Source organism: Falco punctatus, assembly GCF_963210335.1.
Source record: "Falco punctatus genome assembly, chromosome: Z".
Lineage (NCBI taxonomy): Eukaryota > Metazoa > Chordata > Aves > Falconiformes > Falconidae > Falco > Falco punctatus.
The window spans coordinates 21,942,632-21,955,095 of record NC_137586.1 but is presented as its reverse complement, the minus strand read 5'-3'; the positions used below and the strand labels follow the sequence as shown (position 1 = coordinate 21,955,095).

Here is a 12,464-nt window from a genome sequence, read left to right as displayed (position 1 = left end):
AAATTATAATGCTTTCTTTTAATTAAGTTTTTTTAGAGGTAAGCTGTATTGTTCTCATGAATATATTTCTGTATTTTCTCATGAATACACTTTTGATGTCTGATATAGTATATAAGTAGACTGATATATCCAACTGGAATATTTCCTAGCATGTTTGGAAACTCCACTGTCAACGTCTGGTGAGAATTTTGTCTCTGTAGGTCTTGTCAAGGGCTTAAATACAGATGCTAATAAGCTATATTTCTTAAACTACTATTATTTGCAAGGCTTTCCACACACCTCACAAGCTGGGTCTTAGAAATGTAGCATTTGTTCCTAACCCAGCTGCCCTTATAGAGAACAATATTGAATTTCTTAGTGGTGATTTAGCTTTGATTAGAAAACGTGCTTTTTTAATCACCCTTGAATAGTTCGTAATAATTTAACAAGTTGTTCTTTCCTTCTTCATGAGTCTTTTTCTTGCCATTTATTTGTGCCATCCTTCTGCCTACCCTTCAGTTCTTTTCATACTGCCTATTCATCTCCTACTGTTTCTTGCTAACTCATGAGGAGGAGATGCAGAATCTTTCCCTACATTGCAGATGTTTTTCCTCTGTTCCTTCTTCTCCAAGTAAGGGATGACTGGCTGAGGAATCCTTAGGACTAGTACTTGTGTTGTCTAGGCTGATCCTTCTGTTCTTTGCCATTCTACTGGCATATACAATTCAGAAATGTAGTTTTCTGCAACATCAGTGAACTCCAGCAAACAAAGGGCACTTTCAGGGTACACAATAGTGTATATCAATTTTTGTTCAATCTGTGGACTAAAATCTTGCAGTATTGGGACAAGTACTGTTCAACATCTTTATCAGTGATGTAGACAGTGGGATCAAATGCACCCTCAACAAGTTTGGAGATGACACCAAGCCAAATGGTGCAGTTGACACACCTGAGGGATGGGATGCCATCCAGAGGGACCTTGATGAGCTCGAAAAGGGCCTATGGGTGTTACCGAAATCTCAGAATGAAGAACTTATCGACACCAATGTGATGTAGATAAGCAGACACTTCTTTATTGACGGCTGGGTGCGTGAGCGAGTCCTCTCACGATCAACGCACGCCAGGTCCCAAAAACAGACTCCATATATAGAACTTATTCATACATATTCATTAAGTATTCATACATAACCATGATATTTCCTGTAAATCATTAACATATTCTCCTCCTATATCCGATTCTGCGCAGTAGAGCTTAGAAAGGTCCAGAAATGGGTCTGGGGTACGATTTGGGTAGGTGGTATATGAGTCGGTGGTCGCGATCTCCCCCTGCCGGAATTACCTTTTACTAAAGTTCACGGTTTCTTGGCAGGTAACTACAAGCTGTTCCAGTCGACTCTCCCCAGTTCCCATTAATCCTACATTCTGACATCTCAATATACTTTCTATATACAGAAGACTAGTTAGATACAAAAAAACCTTTCAAACCCTAAATTATTACTTAAGCTTCAACAATGATTCCAACCCATTCTTCTGGCCTTAGTACAAAATGTACAAAGGGTCTCACAACTACTTTTACTAAATAATCATAACTTTCTTCAACATATATTTTTATCCTCCTATATTTCTATTCTATAAAATAACTCTATAAAATCAGATAATCAAACCAATAAAATCAATTGATCTCAACTCTTTAACAAATCGACAACATGGGAACCTCAGAATGTTCAGCAAGGCCAGGTGCAAGGTCCTGCACCTGAGTCAGAGCAAACCCTGGTATCAATACCAGCTAGGAGATGAAGGGATTGAGAACAACCCTGGGGAGGAGGACTTGGGGGTACTGGTGGATGAAAAGCTGGACACGAGCTTGCAATGTGCACTCACAGCCCAGAAAGCCAGACGTGACCTGGCCTGCATCAAAAGAAGCGTGGCCAGCAGGTCCAGGGAGGTGATCCTGCCCCTGTAGTCCTCTTGGGCAAGACCCTACCTGGAATACTGTGTCCGGCTCTGGAGTCCTCAGCACAGGAAAGGCATGGACCTGTTGGAGCAGGTCCAAAGGAGGGCCGCAAAAATGATCAGAGAGATGTAACACCTTTTCCTATGAGGAATGGCTGAAAGAGTTGTGTTTGTTCAGCCTGGAGAAAAGAGGAGGCTCTGGGGATGTGTTATTGCAGCCCTTCAGTACTTAAAGGAAGCTTATAAGGAAGATGGAGACTTTTTAGTAGGGCCTGAGGGTGCTGAGACCTTGGAACAGGTTGTCCAGTGAGGTGGTAGATGCCCTGTCCCTGGAAAATTCAAGGTCAGGTTGGACGGGGCTCTGAACAACCTGATCGAGTTGAAGATGTCCCTGCTCATTGCAGGGGCAGGTTGGACTAGATGACCTTCAAAGGTTTTTCCCAAACCAAGCTGTTCTATGGTTTGTAAGTGTATGCTGTTGAAGGAGTTCTTTTAATAGTTTCAATATCTGAGAGAAAATTATTATGTTGGCTCATCTAGGAAAATGTTTAAGGTGATACTTCCTGATACAGTTCTATTTCAGTGATAGTTTAGGTGCTCAGTGTAGCTCTGGCACACAACAGTCCATGCAGCTCTAAGTGTGGAACTGCTGATTGTGGAACTTCTATTACTATTAAGGAGAGTGAACTTTAATGAACAGAAAAATTATTCTCTTGATAGACATCTGTAATTGGAAATCTCAAGAACTGTATTAACATTTGGAAGCTTAGAATTCATTTTACTGGGTATTAAATAAGAAATTAAATTGATCTTTTAATGTAAAGTTATTTCCTGTAGCTTTAGTTAGTAGCTAACTGCATAATCGTTCATTTTACAGGTGAATTATGGGAAAGTCTGTAATGAAAGTAGAAAAGGACTCAAATTCACAGTGTCTTGTGGCTGTAATCAGGAGTTTGCCTTTGTACCGTATGGCAGTACCATTGCTGTTTATACAGTTTTCACAGGAGAACAAGTAGCTGTGCTTCGAGGACATTATAGTACTGTCAACTGCTGTGTATTTCAACCTAATTTTCAGGTAAGTAAAGTACAAAAAACATTCCAGACAAACTGGAATATTTATGTTGATTGCCAAACCATTTGCACAAAGTGTTAACTTTTCAGGGATGTGACTTAATCAAAGATAGTGACATAAGAGGGAGTTCTGTGGCCTAGGCAAGAAAAGTTTGGTTAAGTTCTTGGGACGACCCTTTCTGTATTGGGTTTCTTCCGCAGTTCATTTTGTCTCACATATATATATTTCAGTATACCTATAGTAATTTTTTTTGGCTTACGTTGTCATTAATAAATCATATGTATTAAGGCTTCTGCCTGTTTTCTCTAAGACTGAAGAGGAGGCATTTGTCTTTCTCTGAGATACCTAGAACTAACCACAGTAAGGTGAAGTGCATTAGTATTGCTGTCAGTACTAAGAGTCTTCTCAAGTACTTTGCTAAGATGATCTTGCTCAAATGCCTGTAGCTATACCAGTCACTGGATCTGTGAACAGTTTGGATGAAGTGTTGAGAACATGTTGAGCTTCTTAAATTAATCTAAGAACATTTCAGTTAAGAAATATCATAGCATTACAGGAATTCATGATGCTGACAGCCTTTTTTTTCTTCTGCCTATTTTTTAATTTTCCTCTCCGGCTGTGATATCTTTTTCTCTTGCAATAAAAGACTTAAGGATAGAAAAGCTTAAGTCATTATGAGCTCTTCAGAACAGATTGTTCTTACGGCTTGTGGTGCAGCAGGAGCAGAGTGAATGTTGGTAGGATTTTAAAGCTGTTACATAGTTGCCCTCAGGTGCTGATATTAGTAGGATTTTAAGGCTCTTGCATAGTTGCCCATAAGTATTGACGATTGTACTTCATGTTCCAGCTCCCCCTTTCTCATCATTTGTTTCTGAAACACCAAGCAAAAATACTTGAGGCAGAAAGGGCACGTGGATATCTTTTCATTACCTCTTATACCTCATAGAAGTCAATCTGGTAGCTGTTGCTTTGGGTACAGTAACTTTGACTGAAAGAATGCTTCCTTGTCACTGAAATGGACTTCACAGAAAATTTTGGACACATTACAGATGGGGCAATGGAGCCCAAGCTAATAAGCCTTTCTTAACTTGGAAAGCAGTTCCGACATGAGTAGGCAGTGAGGTGCTAGGTCCACTGAAAGGTGGAATATTCACATTAAAACCAAGGCATGTCTTTTCTGGACTGTTCTTGACTAGCTTAAAAAGCCCTTTGTGTTTTTAAGAATAGTTTCCCAAATATTGTTAGTGTGTTTCTATTAAGTCATCTTTGGTGGTGTTTTTGATAAACTGAAGAGGTGAGGCTCATTAAATCTCACTGTAAATCAGGTTTTTCAGCCCTGGAAATGCAAACCTCTGTATAATGTCTCTTGGCTTTTAAAATCCTTAGAAAAGAATCACTTGTGAGCATGCACACAAGAACTGCATCTGTCTCTTTAGCTGTAGGTTTATGTTGACAACAACTTCATTTGTTTATCTGTTGTGATTCCTGATTCTCTTTCAGAATCACTGTTTTCCGGAGTTCAGTTCTATATTCTAGAAGTGTGACTGGATTTTCTTGTTCTTTAAATGTTTTGCTTTTAGTTGTGTTCAATTGTTACTCTGATGGAATAACATTACTATAGTCAATGCATCAACACCAAAGGCAGTGGTAGTGTTGACTATTTGTGTTCACACACACTTCTAAATAGCTCATTTATGTCTTGAGACAATTCATCAGTCTTCATGTAATTCCAATAGAAATTATGATTTCCCAGTTAAAACTCATTTTCTAAGAATGCAGTCATGTGTAAAATGCATGGTTAACTGGTTTATTTTACTCTTGCAAGCAATGTTAAATCAATATGTTAAAGTTATTCAAGCTGTGCATTTCTATTTTCAGTTATTAGTTGTAAATAAAATCAGTTTTGCTTGACTAATGGTTTTTATATTCCTGTATCTTAACTCTGTAGTAACTGATCCATGTAATCACCTTTTCCATTGTATCATTCCACTTTTTCTCTGCTGTGCCCCCACCTCCCCCAAATGGCTCGTTGGCTGACTTTCAGCTTTGTAGTATTTCAATACATATTAAAACATAATTAATTTCAGCAAGCCAGAAATTCTTAGACAACTCTTCTAAGTCTCTCTGATGTAAGTTATGTATCTACCAGTGAAATGTATAGCAGATGGCTTTCTAACATTTTTCCTACTTTTACATTTGAAATTAGTACGCTACCTTAATACGAAACAAGGTCTACATCTCTTATGCATAGTTTCTACCGTGTCCATCTAGTAGTGAGTCTCTCTTGTTAAGAGTTTTCTTAATATTAATACTCTTCTGGACTTTTTCTGCTGTCTTTAACCCTGCTTGAGTGATTTTTTTGGCTTTGTCCTACCCTCAAACCCAGTCCTTAGATTTTCTTGCTATTTTTTTCTGTGCTCAAAGCTTCTGATTGATATTGTTGCTGCCAATCATGTTCTTTCTGTTCATTAACTGTATTTTAGTTATCTTTGTTTCACCTTGTAACTGGAATAGACTTTGAAAGGTGCTTTAACATTGTTGTAATTATGTATTAGAGGTAAAAAATGTCTTCTGTTTGCTCAGAGCCATATAATCAATATGATCGCTGACACCCAAGCAACTATTTGCAATCCAATGATATTAGTCTTTATCTGTTCTTATGAGGTCCAAATTAATGAGCAGGTTTATGTGGTGTTTGAGATACCGTGTGGAGCTGTCTGCACAGAATGGTGTAAGATTTGGTTAATGTGTGTATGTATGGCTTTTGACGTACTGAGAATAGAGCCATGAAATCCACTATGTTATTATTGGCCTAAATTGTTCTTACATGAGTATCTCTGTAAAATTAATAAGATGTTAGTCTGCTTGAGTAGGAACAGGTGCAGAATTTTGCCCTTTGGTAAGAGCCATTTATTTAATAGGAGGTCGGTAATTTCAAGGGCGGTGTGGAAGAGGAAATCATTGTGCAATCTTTTAGATAATGTTTACTGTTGGATCTAATACACTAGATATCATTGTGCCATATTAGCTGCTAAAATAATTTACATAAAGAAGACCTACCTTTCCCTTTCAGAAAAAAGAAATGGAGTAAACATGCACAAATAGCAGGTCATAAAATATTAGGTGTGCGTCAGGAAATAGTTTTGCTTCTATATCTCTATATATAGAAGTATCTATAGATACTTCTATTGTTCAAGAAATGCTAGTGACATTTCTGCAAAGGTATTTGGCAAATCCAGTGGTAAGAAAGTTAAATCAGGTTTTATTTTCAATCTTTCCTCAGAGTCTTAAAGCATTGTATTTCCATATATTGTACTATAAACATGCTCTATGCACGTTTACGGTACAATATACATGTATGTCCTATGCTGTACCATAAATATACATGGAGCTCAGTGGCTCTTCTTTTGATTGACTTAAGGTATGAGTCACCATTTCAGCCTGTAATAATTATAATTAATTATAAGTATTACTCAATGCAGTGCATGTTAACTGAAGATACTGCAATGCCAGGATCAGAAAGTGAGACAAGAGGTAATAAAGATTAAACTGAAGTGTACTGATGTCAATGTGACATTATTCAGAAAGAGATTTTGGTGTGGGAAGAGGTTTTAAAGTTCTAGTGACATGCTTTATCCTAGACAGGAGGCCTAAGTAGAGTACTGCTGACAGGATAAAGTGGGATTTGACCTATACCATGGTGTAACTTTGACCTGTCTTCTTTTAAACAAGATATAAGTAGAATGTTTCTCTCATAAAATTCTAAATACTAATCTTATATGTGTTTTATGCATGATGCTTCATGCATGGGACCAGTTTTACAAAAGTGAGTGTGTCAGTTCTCTTGATTAAGATTACCCACATAAATAAATGAGTATTTATAGGAATTAGGCATTAAGTTCCTGCACTAACTGTCAGCATAATTCATGCAGCTCTAGAATTAAATATACATAACAGAGGAGACTTTTTGCAAAGACAGAGCTGTGACTTATTGCGCTTCTGTTGAATCAATGTATCAATAATGTGCATATATGCACAGTGTTGCTAGTTCAAGTGTAAAAGCCAACACGCTTAAAGCAAGGCTTTCATATTGTCAGCCTGAATACAGAAAAAATACTTCATGTTTCACTCAGGCAGTCAGAAAATGTGGCGATACTTAAGTGTTTTCAGACATTTCATATAATATGCAGGAGTATGATTTGAGACTGAAGGCATATGAGAATATTTTTATGTGAATTCATTTAAATAGCGATTTGGAAGATAGAAGCATTATTAGTACAAAGTCTACTCCAAAGCTGGTGCAGTATTTCTCATTAGCAAAATTTCCTCACTTTAAACTGACAGAGAAGTCTGTATTTCCTTTAATAAAGACTGAAGAAAACTAAGCTATTTTTGACTATTAGCCGTTTGGTGTAGAAACTGTTTATTTCCATGTGTTTGCAGGGTGCCTTGCACAATGGGATCTCATTCTTTAGTCATTACCATAATAAATAAGAGTTATTTATATTAAAAATAATAAATCAGTCTTTCTGATCTCTGCCTTCCCAACAGGATACAGGCTTCAAATTGTTCTTTATTTGTTCTTTTCCTTCCTTAGGCATACTGAAACTAAATTTACTTAATACTACTTTGTTCCATACATATGCACTTTTCTAACATGTATTACTAGATGCTTTTGAGTTCCTTCATATTTTTTAATAATAATAAAAATTTTTTTCCCTTTTTCTTTTTTCTTCTCTATTGAACATAAATCATCTCTTAAGCTTTCTAACTGTTAGAATAGGTGTCTTTTCAGGAGATGTGAAAGGAAAGAAGAAAAAACAATAACATTAATTTAAATGTGGGTAGTGCTGTTTTGGTGACCAGTCTGGGAAAAATATAAAAACTTACTTGGTTTCCATATTATTTAAAATAATGTTTATCAAGGTTATGTTACAAGTTAGAAATTTTATATTTTTCTTTGTTTTTAACCAGTATCTCATACACGTTTTTCACCCAACATTGTGTCTATGTCACTATTTAGTAAATTTGTGTAGAAGTTAATTTTTGTTTGTTTTTTTTAAAGGAACTCTATAGTGGTAGCAAAGATTGCAATATCCTTGCATGGATACCAGCTCTTCGAGAGCCAGTTAATGATTACGTTTCTGAAAAGGTAATGAATTTGTGAGTTTGAATTATACTTCTTATGGCTGTTATACTTGAGAAGGTGGTGTTGAAATTGAATATGAAGTATGTGTTTCACCATCAAAATTTTTAACAATTCTGAGAAGAATCACCTATTGCTTCTGTGCAATCTTTTTATTGTTGTGGGGTTTCAAGAGGACGTTTTCTTCCATAGTCTAGTAAAATCTTCTGCAGAATTCTAGCTTCTCACTTAATTAAAAGTAGTACTTGCCATTTGTCTATCAGTCTTTCAGCTTCTATAGTTTCCTTAATTTCCAAACTGGTTTTCTGATTTATGCCATTGTGGAATTGGATAGGTGCCAAATACTGTATTTTAAATTGTTCAAGAATATACTGTGCATTAAACAGTAAGATTGGGGATGCCACACTCCATACCCAAATATTTGTGATGCAGAAATATAATGGAGAAGGTTCTAAATGAGCTTATTTTAGTATCTTTGGCAAGACATTAAGGCTGTTGCAGGGAAGTTCATATGTTGCAATTTTCGAAGAGAGTACTTTCCTCTCTCTCAGTATTAGAGCTGGGCAACAAACATTTCAGTGAACAGTTTGAGAGGAAAAAATCCTAGATTTTAGGGAACTGAAACCATTCACAGAATCGAAGTTTGGCAAACTGTAATAATGTTAAAGAATCAGGATATACTAATGTTTTAACTTATAGCATACAAAAGTTCCACTTTTCAAAATTTCTGAAATCTTCCATTTTGGATGGTGAAAGTATAAGAAATGTACATTTTTTATAACATTTGCTTTGCTTTAAGACAACTGATTTATAAACTATCCTACACTTAAGCAAAGAAAAAAGTGGCTTCACTAGTTAGATACCCTAAGCTCAAAATGTATTTAGTTTACCTGAAGTAAACATTTTTTTTCTGTAAGTGAGAATTCTGATGTCTGCACATTGTTTTTTCATAGTCTGAAAACTAAAAACCCACAGGATTATGTACCCAGCTCTGATTAGAACTGCCCCTTTAAATTTGACATGGTGGAGATATGTGATATGTGCCATTGTTTTAAAATCTGTTAAGCTACAGCTGCTGTTTACCAATGTTGAAAGGAGCAGTTCTGCTGTCCACAGGCCACTGGTTTCTGCTCCCTCTCAAGTGCTAGAACAGCCATTTGAGCACCTATATGACCAGAATCTGAATCCAGGATAGAAATAAACAAGAATTTTTTTTTTATCCTGAGTCTCTGTGATACAGTGCACTGCATAGCTGCACAAATCCTTTAGCTTGACCCTAAGGAGATGGCGGAGAGAAATATTTGTTGGAAGTGGATAGAGGCCAGGACTACTTGAGACAGTAGTGCTCAGTTAAGGAAATCATGAATTAAAATCAATGACTCAAAACAAACACAGTAATGTCCCTCTGTTATATTTTATATCAGACATTTGTAAAGCTTCGAGTCAGTGCTCCAGATATTTTTTTGTGAAATTTGAGTTAGAGTACTACTTTTTTTCATAATTTATTCTGTCTCTAATCTGTATAATGGCTAAAGAAGTGGTTAAAAAAGTCCAGTACCCATGAGAGACAGAATAGTTTGTCTGCATATAGTAATTTAAGGAATGCTGTTAGCATTGCCCTTATTTGACTTTAGTATTTTTAATTAAGCAAACCACTGAGAGAATTTTTATTTTTTTTTTAGTCTCTGCCTCAACAGCATTTAAACCCAGCATATGAAGACGCATGGAGCAGCAGTGATGAAGGCTGAATTTCAGTTATGTGCTGGCATAAAATTGACATTCAGGCACTGTGTTTACAGCCTTTATCTGCAGAACTGGGATATTGTTGGATTTATTATGACTGGATTTTTGGTACAGTTCTGTTAGAGCAAGGTCTTTCAGAAATAAGTTTCCATTGTTCTCTGTTCTTTCACAGTTTCAGTTCTCTAACTGTTAGTTAAATCTAGAGGATTACTTTTTCATACTTACTGACTTTCATACTTACAGTTACACATTGATACTTTATTAATTGTTGAACAGCTGATAAAGGAAAAATAAAAGCCCTTGGGACCAGTTAATACTGCATTATTTCTGATACCGCTAATAGATAAGTCAACCTTTCACTTCCAAGAGACATGATACACAGGATTTTGCCTGAAAGAGGACTAGCTCAGGGATACTTCCAAGTTATTTTTTTCAGTGTCTAGATGGAACAGACTGCATCCATTTTCAAGTGCTTATGTGCTGTGAGAGCCTGTAACAGGATTTTATGCCTGCTCTTTTCCATTTTCAGTTTTGTGTAAGTTTTTCCATAGGTGTAGTATTTAGTTCAAAAGGAGGTGCAACAGGGATCACCTATTCAAGTATATGGTGACCCCATCAACTAATATCTGAATCTTAGTCCCAGGAAGTTAAGAATATAAACCAGTTTAATTAGAGTTTTTGTTGCTCCTGTTAGCAGGTTTTTAAGATCAGTCTTCTATGTATGAATCTCACACTTCCCTAGCCAATGTGAAGAATTCCTGGACAGAAACTGGCCTGAAGTACAGTACAAGGCAGAGTGGATCACATGTCAAGGTAGAAGTACTGAATGCACTTCTTCAAAACGTTTCACCTGAATTTGTGATCTTGATGCCTGCTCTGTTTTGAAAGGCAGGAGCTTTGTGGGGTTATTGTATCATCTCAATCGCTGATTTGTGCTTCAGACATAGTACAGTCACCAGGCTGAGAGCTGAGGTAGAGGTTCCCATCAGATTTAGATGCAGCTGTATAGAGGAGAAATTCCTTCCAAAGCAGAGCAGATACTAAGATACTAGGACCACACATTCAGACAAAATGAAAAAATATTGTATAATTAAATGAAAGATAATATAATCTTTGTGTACTGTATTATTTCTCTGATTAGTATACAATTTAGAATTAAATCACTGTGCTTCTGTATTTTAATATCTATACAAAATATAGGCTGTCAGTTTCTGTATCAATCTATAGTCTAGCATTGTAAACTGTTATGAAGTGAGGAGTGGGCATATCAAGGGAATGTTGTAATTAAACAAACTTCATATGTAGTGCGTGGCTGCTGGGAGAGACCCACTATTAAGTGGATACCTGCAGGGTGGAAGACTTTCAGAAGTTCCAGCTGAAGTTAAAGACCAGCTTGATACTGTCACTTTACAAAACAGAAAAGAGAATTTTCTATTTTTTCCCTCTGAAAATTTACAAATGAAAATTGTAGTTTTCATTACTTATGGTGGCTCTTCCTTCTAAAATTGGAAAAACTGGGGAACAGATTTGAAGAAAGACTACACATTTTGATTGTCTTAAAGATTACTTTTTTGCGTGTTACAATTGTGCATATTGTTTGCATATGCCAGCCGCAGTGCATGTATTTGAATTTCTAAAAATGTGCTCGTTAACTAAGATTTTCACTTTGGTTACTATGATTTATCAAAGAATAAATGCATTACATTTTTCAATAAAATTTTCACCTGTTATATGCCTATAAATGGTGTTGATTTTGATACAAACAAACCCATCAAAACCCCCACCAGCTTTATGGTGGACTAGGAATAGTATATAAAAAAAAGGAGAGGTAGAAAAATTACATTAACAAAAGTGAGAAAACATAAAAATTAAACCCATAAATAAGAATGTTGCATTAATTCTCTTGGTTTTTTTGAATGGCCTTTGTCAAATGAGTTCCCTTTTCTGTGCTTTGAGTACAAAATTATTGAGATTGGAAGGGATCACTGGAGATAATTTAGTCCAACCTCCCTGCTTAAAGCAGTCACCTAAAGTAGGTTGCTCAGGCTTGTGTCCAGTTGAGCTTTGAGTACCTCTACAATATACAAACCTGTTCCAGTGTTCGAGCATTCTTAGAATAAAAGTTTCTTCTTAGATTTGAATGGAGTTTTCTGTATTTCAGTTTGCACCCATTGCATCTTGCCCCATTGCTGGATACCACTGAGAAGAGTGACTTCCTCCTCTTTATTGTCCCTTCCCCTGGCTTCATTAGGTATTTCTATGCATTGGTGAGATCCCTCTGAGCCTTTTCTTCTCCAGGTGGAGAAGTCCCAGCTCTTTCAGCTTTTTCTCATAGGAATGATCACAAACCTCAGACTGTTGACAGTGGTCTTCCTAATGCAATCCAGGGTGCTGTTGGCCTTCTTTGCTGCAAGGGCACATTGCTGGCTTATGATTCCTTTAGTGTCCACCAAGAGTGCTGGATCCTTTTCCACAAAGCTGCTTTCCAGCAGGTTGGTTCCCTGGCCTGTTCTGGTCCACGGGTTTTTTCTTTCTTGGGTGCAGGATTTGACATTTGCCTTTATTGAACAT

The 12,464-nt window shown here is 36.5% G+C and overlaps 1 protein-coding gene across 3 annotated transcripts in view; it reads left to right on the top strand.

The window, feature by feature from the left end:
• Window positions 1-12,464, top strand: part of ERCC8 (ERCC excision repair 8, CSA ubiquitin ligase complex subunit) — a 40,367-nt gene that overhangs the window by 23,372 nt on the left and 4,531 nt on the right. The window contains exons 10-12 of one of the 3 annotated variants that reach the window (XM_080370964.1): window positions 2,810-3,007; window positions 8,070-8,156; window positions 10,591-11,623. In XM_080370964.1, the coding sequence (XP_080227090.1) occupies window positions 2,810-3,007; window positions 8,070-8,156; window positions 10,591-10,635 (330 nt within the window). In that variant the 3' untranslated portion in view covers window positions 10,636-11,623. Of the gene's footprint in view, window positions 1-2,809; window positions 3,008-8,069; window positions 8,157-9,832; window positions 11,624-12,464 lie in introns of those variants that run through there. The other 2 variants (XM_080370963.1, XM_080370962.1) reach the window with 2 other exon arrangements.